Source organism: Erinaceus europaeus, chromosome 3, assembly GCF_950295315.1.
Source record: "Erinaceus europaeus chromosome 3, mEriEur2.1, whole genome shotgun sequence".
NCBI classification, from domain to species: domain Eukaryota; kingdom Metazoa; phylum Chordata; class Mammalia; order Eulipotyphla; family Erinaceidae; genus Erinaceus; species Erinaceus europaeus.
This window is the reverse complement of record NC_080164.1, coordinates 97,860,196-97,872,219: the sequence shown is the minus strand read 5'-3', so window position 1 is coordinate 97,872,219 and position 12,024 is coordinate 97,860,196. Positions and strand designations below refer to the sequence as shown.

General features: G+C 40.3%; 1 protein-coding gene across 1 annotated transcript in view; it reads left to right on the top strand.

Moving 5' to 3' along the window:
- DNAH6 (dynein axonemal heavy chain 6) overlaps positions 1-12,024 on the top strand; it is a 307,800-nt gene that overhangs the window by 184,807 nt on the left and 110,969 nt on the right. Inside the window, exons 46-50 of the mRNA XM_060187710.1 lie at positions 1,965-2,117; positions 5,055-5,195; positions 7,698-7,940; positions 9,151-9,318; positions 10,264-10,499. Of these exons, the coding sequence (XP_060043693.1) occupies positions 1,965-2,117; positions 5,055-5,195; positions 7,698-7,940; positions 9,151-9,318; positions 10,264-10,499 (941 nt within the window). The remainder of the gene's footprint in view (positions 1-1,964; positions 2,118-5,054; positions 5,196-7,697; positions 7,941-9,150; positions 9,319-10,263; positions 10,500-12,024) is intronic.

Below are 12,024 nucleotides of genomic sequence, written 5' to 3'. Positions count from 1 at the left end.
GTGGTGACACCAGGCCTGCAGAGCTGTCATGTCTCTGGCTCAGACTGACGGGTCACTATATACTGTGTAACTTGGCAAGCACTGCAGATGATTTCCAGTGGGTGCAAGTGCACAGTAGGCCCAGCAGCTGTGCACACATTAATTTATGGGTTCTTTCTCACTTGTAACAATGTCTATAAACAGAAATTTTAAAAATCTGACTTCATGTTGTACTGTTAAAAAAATTTTGATTTCCAAGGGTGGAATGTGGTAGCCTAGTTTTAAGAAGTGGGCTCTCTCCCAGAAAAACCAACATTACAACAAAAGAATTCAACCAACTTTATTAGAGAGCAGCTGGTATTTCTAGTAAAGAAAGAAACATCACTATCTGAAGGTCAGTCACTGCATGTGGACAACAAGAGCAGGAGTGGTGGGAAAGAAAAACTCCAGCAGAAACACTACAAACCAAATAAATATGACAGACATATGCAGAATATTCTATCTAACAAGCACAAAGTACAGATTCTCCCTTATATTTACATGAAATATTTTCTAGGATAGACTGTGCATAAACCACAAAGCAAAATTAACAAACCCAAGAAATAGAGGGAAAATATCTATTTTTATTATTTTTATTTACTTACTTGATAGAGATAGCCAGATATTGAGAGGGAAGGGCGAGATAGGAGGAAGAGAGACAACTGCAGACTTGCTTCACCACTCATGAAGCTTTCCCCCTGCAGGTGGGACTGAGGCATTGAATATAGGTCCTTGTGCACTATAATAGATATGCTCAGCCAGGTGCACCACCACCCAGCCCTTAGAGGGCAAATACCTAATGACAGCTCCATTAAGCCTGGGAATCCAACCTCAGAAGAAAAGCAGACCCAGCCACTGGCAACCTGCAACTGCTGTTAGCAAACAAGACACACACACACCCTTACAACAAGCACACAGCCTAGCAAATCAGCTCCTCCTGCACTTTCTGTCCAGACCACTTAATACCAGATCCAGACACCTTCTAGGCCCACTAGCTCCACCAAAAGTACTATGAAACAATGCTGAGTGGAAAAATGAAAATTCAGATTACTTCCCATGTTGGAATATTAAGACTTTAATATTTAAGATTATCTTACTTTAGGGAGTCGGGTTAAGTGCAGGTGGCACTAAGCTCATGGACTGACTAAGGATCCCAATTCGAGCCCCTAGCTCCCCACCTGCAGGGGAGTCGCTTCACAGGTGGTGAAGCAGGTCTGCTGGTGTCTGTCTTTCTCTCCCCCTCTGTCTTCCCCTCCTCTCTCCATTTCTCTCTGTCCTATCCAGCAACAAAGACATTAACTACAACAACCATAATAACTACAACAATAATACAACAACAAGGGCAACAAAAGGGAAAATAAAAAATTTTTAAAAAAAGATTATCTTACTTTAAGGGCCATGTGGTGGTGCACCTGGTTAAGTGCACACATTACAGAGTGCAAGGACCTGGGTTCAAGGCCCCGGTCCCCACCTGCAGGGAGAAAGCTTCATGAGTGGTGAAGCAGGGCTGTAGGTGTCCATCTGTTTCTCTCCCTCTCTAGCTCCTCTCTTCCCTCTCAATTCCTCTTTGTTCTATTAGATAAAACTAAGAAATAAAGATTTTAAAAAATCATCTTACCTTAAAGGTAGAATTAGCTCACTATAAGTTTTCAATTAAACATCTCCTTTACAATTCTCATGTAAAAATGTAAAATGAGGGCTGGGTAGTGGTGCACCTGGTTGAGTGCACATGTTACAGTGCACAAGGAGTCAGGTTAGACAACCCAGTCCCCACCTGCAGAGAGTAAGTTTCACAAGTGGTGAGGCAGTGTTGCAGGTGTCTCTTTGTTTCACTCCCTGTCACCCCCATCCCTCTCATTTCTGCATGTCTCTATCCAATAAATAAAGATAATAGCAAATATTTTAAAAAGTATAGTGATTGCGTTATAATACCCTTTCTTCTACAGATTGTAGTAGAAGAGTTCCTCGAAGATATCAATAACATCCTGAACTCAGGTGAAGTGCCTAATTTATTTGAGAAGGATGAGTTAGAACAAGTTTTAGCAGCCACCAGACCAAGAGCAAAAGAAGCAGGAATTTCTGAGGGGAACAGAGACGAGGTAAGACACAGCTAGCATAGTCATTATACAAACAGGATCTCCTGCCTGAGGCTCCAAAGTCCCAGGTTCAATCCCCCATACCACCATAAGCCAGAGCTAAACAGTGCTCTGATTAAAAAGAAAAAAAAAAAATACATGTTAGAATGTTTATATGACTTTGCACAACAAAAATGTTTCTTAAGAGTTCATAAACTTCCTTAATAGTGTGAATAGCATCTTTACTATAATTGGTTTTGCCTATAGTTATGTGTGTTTCATTTCCTACAATAATCAAGTTGTTTCATCAGACTTAAAGAGAAGTCTTTAAAAATTAAAAAAACAGAAAAACAGAGCTCACAGACTTGTAAGCTGGAGAACTTTTCTTAGCCTTCTTTAAATGCAGATTTATCACACATACCCTCTGTACCTAAGGAGTTCCTTTCCTCCTTTCTTTCTTTCTTTCTTTCTTTCTTCCTCTTTCTTCCTTCCTTCCTTCCTTCCATTCTTTCTTTCTCTCCTTCTTTCTTTAGTTCTTTTCTTCTTTCTTTCTTTTAATTCTCTTTTGCCTCCAGGGTTATTACTAAGGTTCAGTTCTTGCACTATGAATCCACTGTTCCTAGCAACCATTTTTTCCATTTTATCAGTTAGAACAGAGAGAAATTGAGAGGGGAGGGAAGATAAAGGGGGAGAGATAAACATAAACACCTGTAGACCTACTTCACTGCTCATAAGGCTTTCCCCCTGCATGTGGGGAGCAGGGGGATTGAACCCAGATCATATATATATATGATATATGAATGAAAAAAATATAAGTGGATGTGGGGTTTTTTTTTTGAGGAATATAATATCACTGGGAGGACCAAAGAGAAGGATTTCAAGCTGAAATCCTTGGATAATATGAAATGCACACTATAGAAGCCAGTGGTAAGGCTGGGAATTTGGCCTGAAGCCACAGAGGATAGAACTTTCTTTCTTTCTTTTTTTTTTTTTTTATAGGCAGGTGTGGGAGAGTCTATTCTTTTTACTTCTTTTTTATTTATTTTTTATTTAAGAAAGGATTAATTAACAAAACCATAGGGTAGGAGGGGTACAATTCCACACAATTCCCACCACCCAATCTCCATTTCCCACCCCCTCCCCTGATAGTTTTCCCATTCTCTAGCCCTCTGGGAGCATGGACCTAGGGTCATTGTGGGTTGCAGAAGGTAGAAGGTCTGGCTTCTGTAATTGCTTCCCCGCTGAACATGGGCGTTGACTGGTCGGTTCATACTCCCAGTCTGCCTCTCTCTTTCCCTAGTAGGGTGGGTCTCTGGGGAAGCGGAGCTCCAGGACACATTGGTGGGGTCTTCAGTCTAGGGAAGCCTGGCCAGCATCCTGATGACATCTGGAGCCTGGTGACTGAAAAGAGAGTTAACATACGAAGCCAAACAAATTGTTGAGCAATCATGGACCCAAAGGTTGGAATAGTGGAGAGGAAGTGTTAGGGAGGTACTCACTGCAAACTCTAGTGTACTTCTGCTTTCAGGTATATATTTTGCAGTAGTTTACGGATACGTGTGAACATATGCTCTCTCTCACAGAAACTGGTGTATATCTAGGTTTTGGGACTTTGTTAGAAAGTGAACCACCTGAGATGAAATTAGAGTGTACTATGAAAGGAAAGGTCTCACCTGAGTAATGAAGTTGAGGTGTTGTCATTCCACACCTGAAGTCTCTGGACACAGTCTGAAGTGAAGCATGTTGAGGTGGCAATCGTTGTGTTGGTTAGGCTGTGATCGGCAGATGCAATATTATTTGATATGGATTGGGAGAGGCATACGGGAAAGTGGGCCCTATCCAATGGTTCCAGTACTGGGGGAAATAGAGGCTCTCTAGTGGAGATGTGAGGTTCCTGCTGTCTTAGGGTTCAAAAAGACAATCGATATTTAATGTTATCATCACATTATTTGGTAATTGCAGCTGGTAGAGCGGAGGACTATAGGGAAGTTGCTGAGGATAGAACTTTCATCCTCACCACTGCCTCATGGCAGACCAGAGCTGAGCAATACTCTGGGTCTCTTTCTCTTCATTCTCTCTATCATAATAAATAAACATGCCATGAAGGAGGAGAACAATGGAGAAGAGAAGGAAGGGGAGGAAGAAGAGGAGGCGGAGACTATGTCAAAGGTCAAGAAAGTTTCTGCCACAGCATTCCTGCTGAGACAGGAAGCTCCTCAGCCAATCAACATTCTTCTGACTCAGCTACTAGTTTATAAGCCTCAAGTTCCCTGCTATGCCAGCAAGGAACTGAAATGCAGAACCACATCTAGAGATACTAACTACAAGTAGATGCCTCTTCTGTGAAACACTGCTCTTCAAAAATGGTTTTCCTGTCTCTTTCTCCTGATAGTACTCCATTCTTAAGCAAATCCTTGCATGATGACTTCACTTTACTTCCCTCAAGGGATATCCTTAAGCGACCTACATCATTGGGGCCAGGCAGTGACACACCTCCTTCAGCACTGACATTACAATGTGCAAGGACCCAGGTTCAAGCCCCTGGCCTTCGCCTGCAGGGGGGAAAGCAGGGCTGCAGGTGTTCTCTGTCTTTTTACCTCTCTATCTTCCCCTCACCTCTCAATTTCTCTGTCTCTATCGAGTAATTAATTTAAAAAAGGAATTTAAAATAATGAACTACATCACATCCAGAACTCTAGTTGCAGTGGAGTCTGGAAAAAAAAAAAAGAAGAAGAAGAAAGCTTTCCTTTTTCATCTTTCCAGACTGTGTGAAGGGGGGGCGGATATAATGGATATGGAACAAAACTCCCCACACATCTGCCACACTAACATTTTTATTTTATATTATTTGTATATCTGATATCATTTATTTATTGAGATAGGTAGACCCAGAATTCTTAGCCAAGACTTGTTTTCACTGTTGCTTCATCCTTTAAATTGAAAACTATTTCATTTCATTAGGTGTTTCAGTACTTTATCAGCAGAGTCCGACAGAAGCTGCACATTGTTCTCTGCATGAGCCCCGTTGGGGAAGCCTTTCGGTCCCGATGCCGGATGTTTCCTTCCCTTGTCAACTGCTGCACTATTGATTGGTTTGTTCAGGTGGGTGATATCCCAGGATATCTCTTTTTGAGAAGTTGAACTTGCTTGATTTTTAAAGGAATAGAATATTGTCCAAGAATAACTTGCATTATCTTTAAAACCTTATACAAACTTACTCATCAGTGGTGATAAGCATCGTACATAGGCAATACAGAATTCATTGTATAAAAGAATACTGCATTTATCAAGATAGAAGTAATCAATGATCTTGGCAAGAGTTTTCAGTAGAGTGATGGCATAGAAGTTTCTAGAGTGAGAAATGAGAGAGGAATCACACACAATGATTTTAGGCTAAACTTTAAAATAGTTTGCCCTAAAGGAACACCAAGAGATGAATAATAGCTAAAGTGTCACATGAGGTCAAGAGATTATGAAGTGGGGAGAAAAGTGTATGCGGATACTATGGGAAATGATCCAGAAAAGATAACCATCTTAATGGTGCTATAAATAGACATAAGCATTGTGGGACCAACATCATGTACTAGACAGAGAAAGAGAGAGAAATCATGTCATCACTGCAAGAGGGGGGCTGACCTATGCAGCGCATATGCACACTGCACCACAAAGGAACAGGAAGAAATGTATGAAAACTAAAGCAAATGTATTGGGAGATTTAGGGATGGTATCTACTTGGGCTTCTGTTTGCACTGCTGTAAAGAGCATGGTCATATAGCCATGACCATTGTGGTCATCATGATCATCTCATCAGCTGACATGAGGAGGACAGAGGAAATGTTAGCAGGCAGAGAATGAGTACAAAATACTTAGTAGACTAGAAAGGGACCAAAGGTCTTTATGGAATGCAGAAGGTGGGAGGTCTGGCTTCTCTGCTGGACATGACATTGGCAGGCCGGTCCATACCCCATCTGCAAAAGTCTTCGTCACAGATAGGGAAGCCCAGGATGGAGCCCCAATTTAAAGTTTGGGCACTTTTTATTGGTGCTTAATACAATTACATCATAGAAAACAAGTTAGACAAGTATAAACAATTCAAGTATATGTGTCCTTGATGTGTTTGATACATGATTTTCATCCAGCACTACAGGGCCCTGCTGTACAGACATTATGTCATACTTTCGTATTTATGTTCACCTTAGCTGTCATAACCCTTTGTTCAGTGAGGCTTGGTTATCTCAGAAGGTTTAGGTCAGATTCTTGTCTGTGGAAGCTTTTGCTTCAGACCTTTCTTTCTGAGACAAAACAACAGGCTTTTTTTTTTTTTTTTTGCTTCACACCATAACAACTAGGGTGGAGTTTACAGCTCACAGTCTTCATAACTGCACAACTCAGTGGCATGCATCAATGTGTCATAATGATGTCTAGAGTACTTTCATTACCTGTTCCCAACACTGAGCCCCTTCTAATGAATACAGATTCATTGCACTACGAGTACGAGCCTAACTGTGAGCTCAGACTGACAGGGTCTCAGAGGTTACACAGGCTACTGTGCTAAGTATGAATATACATGGGCCCTGGGTCAGGATAATGGAGTAAACAGTTAACTTTATTCATAGATTTTCTTCAATATTGGGAGCTACTATCTGCCCTAATCCAAATTTCTATCCCTATTCTCAACTCTGACACCATCTTCCCAGACAATGTATTTGTCCACCTATGTGTTAACTATCTAACTCAAGGAAAAACTATGAAAGTCATGTGCCCCTAAGAACATACCTAAAATAGACTTTCTAACTTCTTTCCATCCTAAGATCCCTATTCTCATATGCTCTACTCCTGTTTTGTGGTTCCTACTCATTAGTTATTTTGTCCTGGTTTATATCTTATCACATTTCAAACACCAAGTTGCAGATGCTATCATAATTCCATACTGAACTTCCTGGGAAGATGACCTCACCAATGTGCTCTGGAACCTCACCTCTCCAGAGCTGTATCCTATTAGGGAAAGATGGAAACAGGCTGGGGGAATGGATCCATCTACCAACACCCATTTCCAGCAGAGAAGCAGTTATAGAAGCCAGATTTTCCACCTTCTGCACCCCATAAAGAATTTTGCTCCATACTTCCAGAAGGGGAGAAATGATAGAGGAAGATTACCAGAGGACTCTGAACTGCAACTCCATCAGGACCAGGAGAGAGAAGAGGAAAAAAGGAAGGGCATTCAGAAATAACTGTGACTTGGAAAGGAAGAGAACATGGGGCTATGGGAAAAAAATGGGCAAATATATATAAATATAAACAGTTACAGAAATAATAGTCAAGCCATATCTGTAACCTTGGGAGAATTACTGTGGCTCCCAGTGGAGGGAATAGAAACAGAACTCTGGTGGTGGGAACAGTGCAAAATTATGCCCATATCACTAATAAAATCAAAATAACTAAATAAAAATAATTTCACTAAACATCATAGATATAAAAATTAACCACTTCAAAAGGGGATGAGGCAATGTAGTTTCCAAGAAATGTATTTTTCTTAAGTATAACTTGTATATTATGGAAATTAACAACATTAACAACATCACCAAATTATATCTTTATTTAAAGTGGCCCAGAGAAGCACTCCTTTCTGTATCAAAGACATTTTTTTTAACTATCGATGCTGTAAGGGAAGACCTGAAAGAAAAGCTCTCCCTCATGTGTGTGAATGTTCACTTGAGCGTCTCCAATATGGCAGAGCGTTATTACAGTGAGCTCCGAAGACGCTACTATACCACACCTACCTCCTACTTGGAGCTCATCAATCTCTATTTGCAGATGCTGACTAAAAAAAGGAAAGAACTGATTTCAGTAAGTTAAAGTTACCAATCTTTTTTCTGTTCTCTTCTTTTTTATTACTGTGGCATGGACTCAAAACTTCAGCCAGGGGCCAGGTGGTGGTTAAGCATACACATTACAGTGCACAAGGACCCAGGTTCAAGCCCCTGGTCCCCACCTGCAGGGGGAAAGCTTCATGAGTGGTAAAGTAGTGCTGCAGGTGTCTCTTTGTCTCGTTCTCTCTTTATCTCCCCTCCCCTCTCACTTTCTCTCTGTCTCTATCTTATAAATAAATAGAATAAAATAAATTTAAAAAAAAACTTCAGCCAAAAGGAGGAGGAGATCTATGTGCCATCTCATACCAAATGACTTTTTTTTCTTTTTCTTTTTTTTTTTTTTCTGCCAGAGCACTGCTCAGCTTTGGCTTATGGTGATACAGGAGATTGAACCAGGGCATGAGAGTCTCTTTGCATAACCATTATGCTATCTACCCCACCCACCATCTCACATACCAGAGTACTTTTATCCCAACATTGGCTCTTGACACTCTACAATATGACAGAAAGTGTATCTCACACTATTGGTCCAAAGGTCTTCCTTACCTTGATATTTACATTTTGTCTTTTGCCATTTGATTCAGTATAATAATAATAATAGCACTGCAGTGCCATCAAAGTTAAACAGAATTAGTTATTTCTTTAAGAGATTTTTTTTCTTATTCCCTGAATTTCTAGTTTTTCCAATTCTTTTTTTAATATATCATTTCTTTATTGGGGGATTAATGTTTTACAGTTGACAGTAAATACAATAGTTTGTACATGCATAACATATATGCAAGAGATTTTTTAAATCAGTTTATTTTTATTTTTAAAATTATGTTTATTTATTGAATTAGAGAAAAGGAGGAGAGAGAGACCTGCAACACTACTTTACCACTCACAAAACTGCCTGCTTATAGGTGGAAACCAGGGGCTCAAACCTGGGTCCTTGTGCATGTTGATCCCCAGTGAACCCATAGTTCACTGATGCCCCACTACCGTGACCATGAATGCAAAACTCACTGTGGAGAATGGTATGGCCATTTCTCTTAGAATTCTGTTACCTGAAGATTTTGATATATTCTGAATTTTAGGTACTACAAACAAATTCTCTAGTTATTACATTCAAGTATAAGAGTATAATATGCCAGTCAACCCATAAGTTTCTAAGTCTCATTATAATAGACATTTTCATTGTCATCCAGGCACGTGACCGGGTGAAGAATGGTCTCTCCAAGCTACTAGAAACAAACATACTAGTAGATAAGATGAAATTAGACCTTTCAGCTTTAGAACCCATCCTTCTAAATAAGTCAAAAGATGTTGAAGCACTGATGGACAAACTAGCAGTGGATCAAGAAAATGCCGATCAGGTAGGCCGACTAGCTGCCAGTGCGGGTAAGGAGATGGTAACCTCCCACTGGTCACCTAGATGTATGGCATGAATTGATTTCTTTACATGTATATATCATCAGAGTAGAGAACAAATGTAGTAGTGCTTAGAGGTTATAGGTAATATCCTTTTAGTCAATCAGCCTCTCAGGTAATAAGTGTGTGTGTGTGTGTGTGTGTGTGTGTGTGTATGTGTGTGTTAGAGAGAGAGAGGAAATGAATGAATGAATGAATGAGAGGTCTGGGAGTTGGTGCAATGGATAAAACATTGGATTCTCAAGCATGATGTCCTGAGTTTGATCCTCAGCAGCACATCTACTGAAGTGATGTCTGGTTCTCTCTCTCTCTCTCTCTCCCATCTTTCTCATTAATAAATAAAAAAAATATTTTTTTTAAAAAGTGAGATAACCATCAGAGAAGTGCTAACTATAAACAGGTACTCTTCAAATAAGTAACTATTTCTGTTTCATAACTTTGGCCTCCTTTATTCTATCAATAAGGAATGAGATGAACAGAGGAGAGCAGATATGCTATATGTTTGGTCTTTTTTTTTTTTTTTAGCCTTCAGTCCCTGGGGCTCAGTGCTGGCACTACAAATCTACCACTTCTGGCAGCCTTTTTTTTTTTTTCATTTGGTAGAACAGAGAGAAATTGAGGAGGGTGTGATAGAGAAAGGGAGAGAAAGATAGATACCTGCTTTACTACTCGTGAAGCATCCCCACTACAGGTGGGGAATGGGGGCTTGAACCTGGGTCCTTGTGTGTATCCTTGCGCTTAACCAAAGTACACCACACCATGTCTGGCCATGTTTCCCCAGGGGTCTAATCAAAATGGGGGATATGCATAGCTCATTATAGTTGGCTTTGATTTTAAACATTGAGATTCAGCTACTAAGTCCACTTATGCTGTTGTATATCAATGACTAGGTCCGTAGTATTGTGCAGGAAGATGAAGCAACAGCAAAAGTAAAAGCAGAAGAAACCCAAGCAATAGCTGATGATGCACAGAGAGATCTTGAAGAGGCTCTACCCGCACTCGAGGCTGCTAATAAAGCTCTGGATTCCTTAGATAAAGCTGATATTTCTGAAATCAGAGTTTTCATGAAGCCCCCAGATATGGTCATGACCGTTATGGAAGCAATTTCCATTCTCCTGAATGCCAAGTGAGTAATGCAGAGCCCTGGTAGGGATTCTTTGCTATTTTCCTCCATTTTTCTTTGTATGTTTTCATTCTGTTCCCCACTGATTCAGGCAACCATTCAAAAAATCTGTTCAATGAGTGTTTTTAACATCTATCTTGTGCTAGATGAGAGACAACATAAAATTCTTCCCTGTAGTAATAAAAAAAAAAAAAAAGGACTTCCTCACCTGCGGGGGGGAAAGCTTCACAAGTGGTGAATAGAGCTGTAGGTATATCTGTCTCTGTCTCTCTATCTCTCCCTCCCCTCTCAATTTCTCTCTGTATCTATCCAATAATAAAATAAATAAATAAAGGACTTTGCACATGGGCTTTGTCCTGGGGTTTAAACAAATGGGAGGCTTATTACACTGCAGGTTATTTAGGTACAGCAAAATAAGCAAAGGGGCAAAGATCATCTCATTATAATGGCAGGAGCCATGGCTCCATATTATCAACATTCGGCTACACATGTTCAGGTCCCAGGGGGAAGCAGCATGGTGGGTCCCAAGGAGAAGGAGAGCAGGTAAGGGCAGCAGGAACAGAGAACACTTTCCACTAGACAATCACTTAAACAGCTTCCTGTACACCCACAATCCCTCATGGATTTTCGTAAATCCATAGTATGCTCGTCGTGTTTCTCACAAGACAATGTCTTGCCTGATAAAAATGATAAGAGCCTACTGTCAAATGTAAAACATCAATCCCCCAATAAAGAAATTAAAAACAAAAATGACAAGAGCCCTTCCTATGTAAGGCTGAGCATAATGAATTAGAGGGCCCAGAGTACCTCTGTTCCAGGCTTCCCTCCTGACCCTCCAGCCAGCATTTCAGTGGAGCCCGGGGATTCTGTAAAACACAAGTGGAGAACCCAATTCAGAGGAGACTGAGAACTCTATATAGGACATTCTCAGCATCATCAAATTTTCATGTGAGAAGGACTAGTCTGGTGACAGTTCAAATTTAACTGAGAGACATACAAGAGCTGGGGAATAGCATAGTGGTTATGCAAAATGCTGAAGCACCAAAGGTCCAGGTTCAGTCCCCAGAACCATTATAAACCAAAGCTGACCAGTGCTCTGATAAAACAGGGAGAGAAAGAGAGAGAGAGAGAGAATGACTGTACTGTCCTGACAAGAGAGTTTCAGGATCTAAACTATGGCAAAGGGGATAAAGCATTTAAGGCCCTGGGGCATTTTTAATATAATTTTTTATTTATTAATAGTTTGTTACAAGATAGTAAGATTATAATGTATAGTTACACACCATTAAATACCACCAAAAGTCTGTATCCCCACCCTCCCACTTCCCAAAGATAACCCCATCGTTTTCACAAGTCTTATAGTTTGCTCTGTGATCTTGATGTCAGTATAGGGTCTCCTTGTTACTATTCCAGCCTCTGTGGGGAATCAGCATTGGAAACTCAAGAAGTCATAGCTGTCATTGGTGAGTTTTTAGGTGATTTTTTTTTTCTTTTTAACAGTTTTTTTGTTGCTTAAATTTGGACCTGG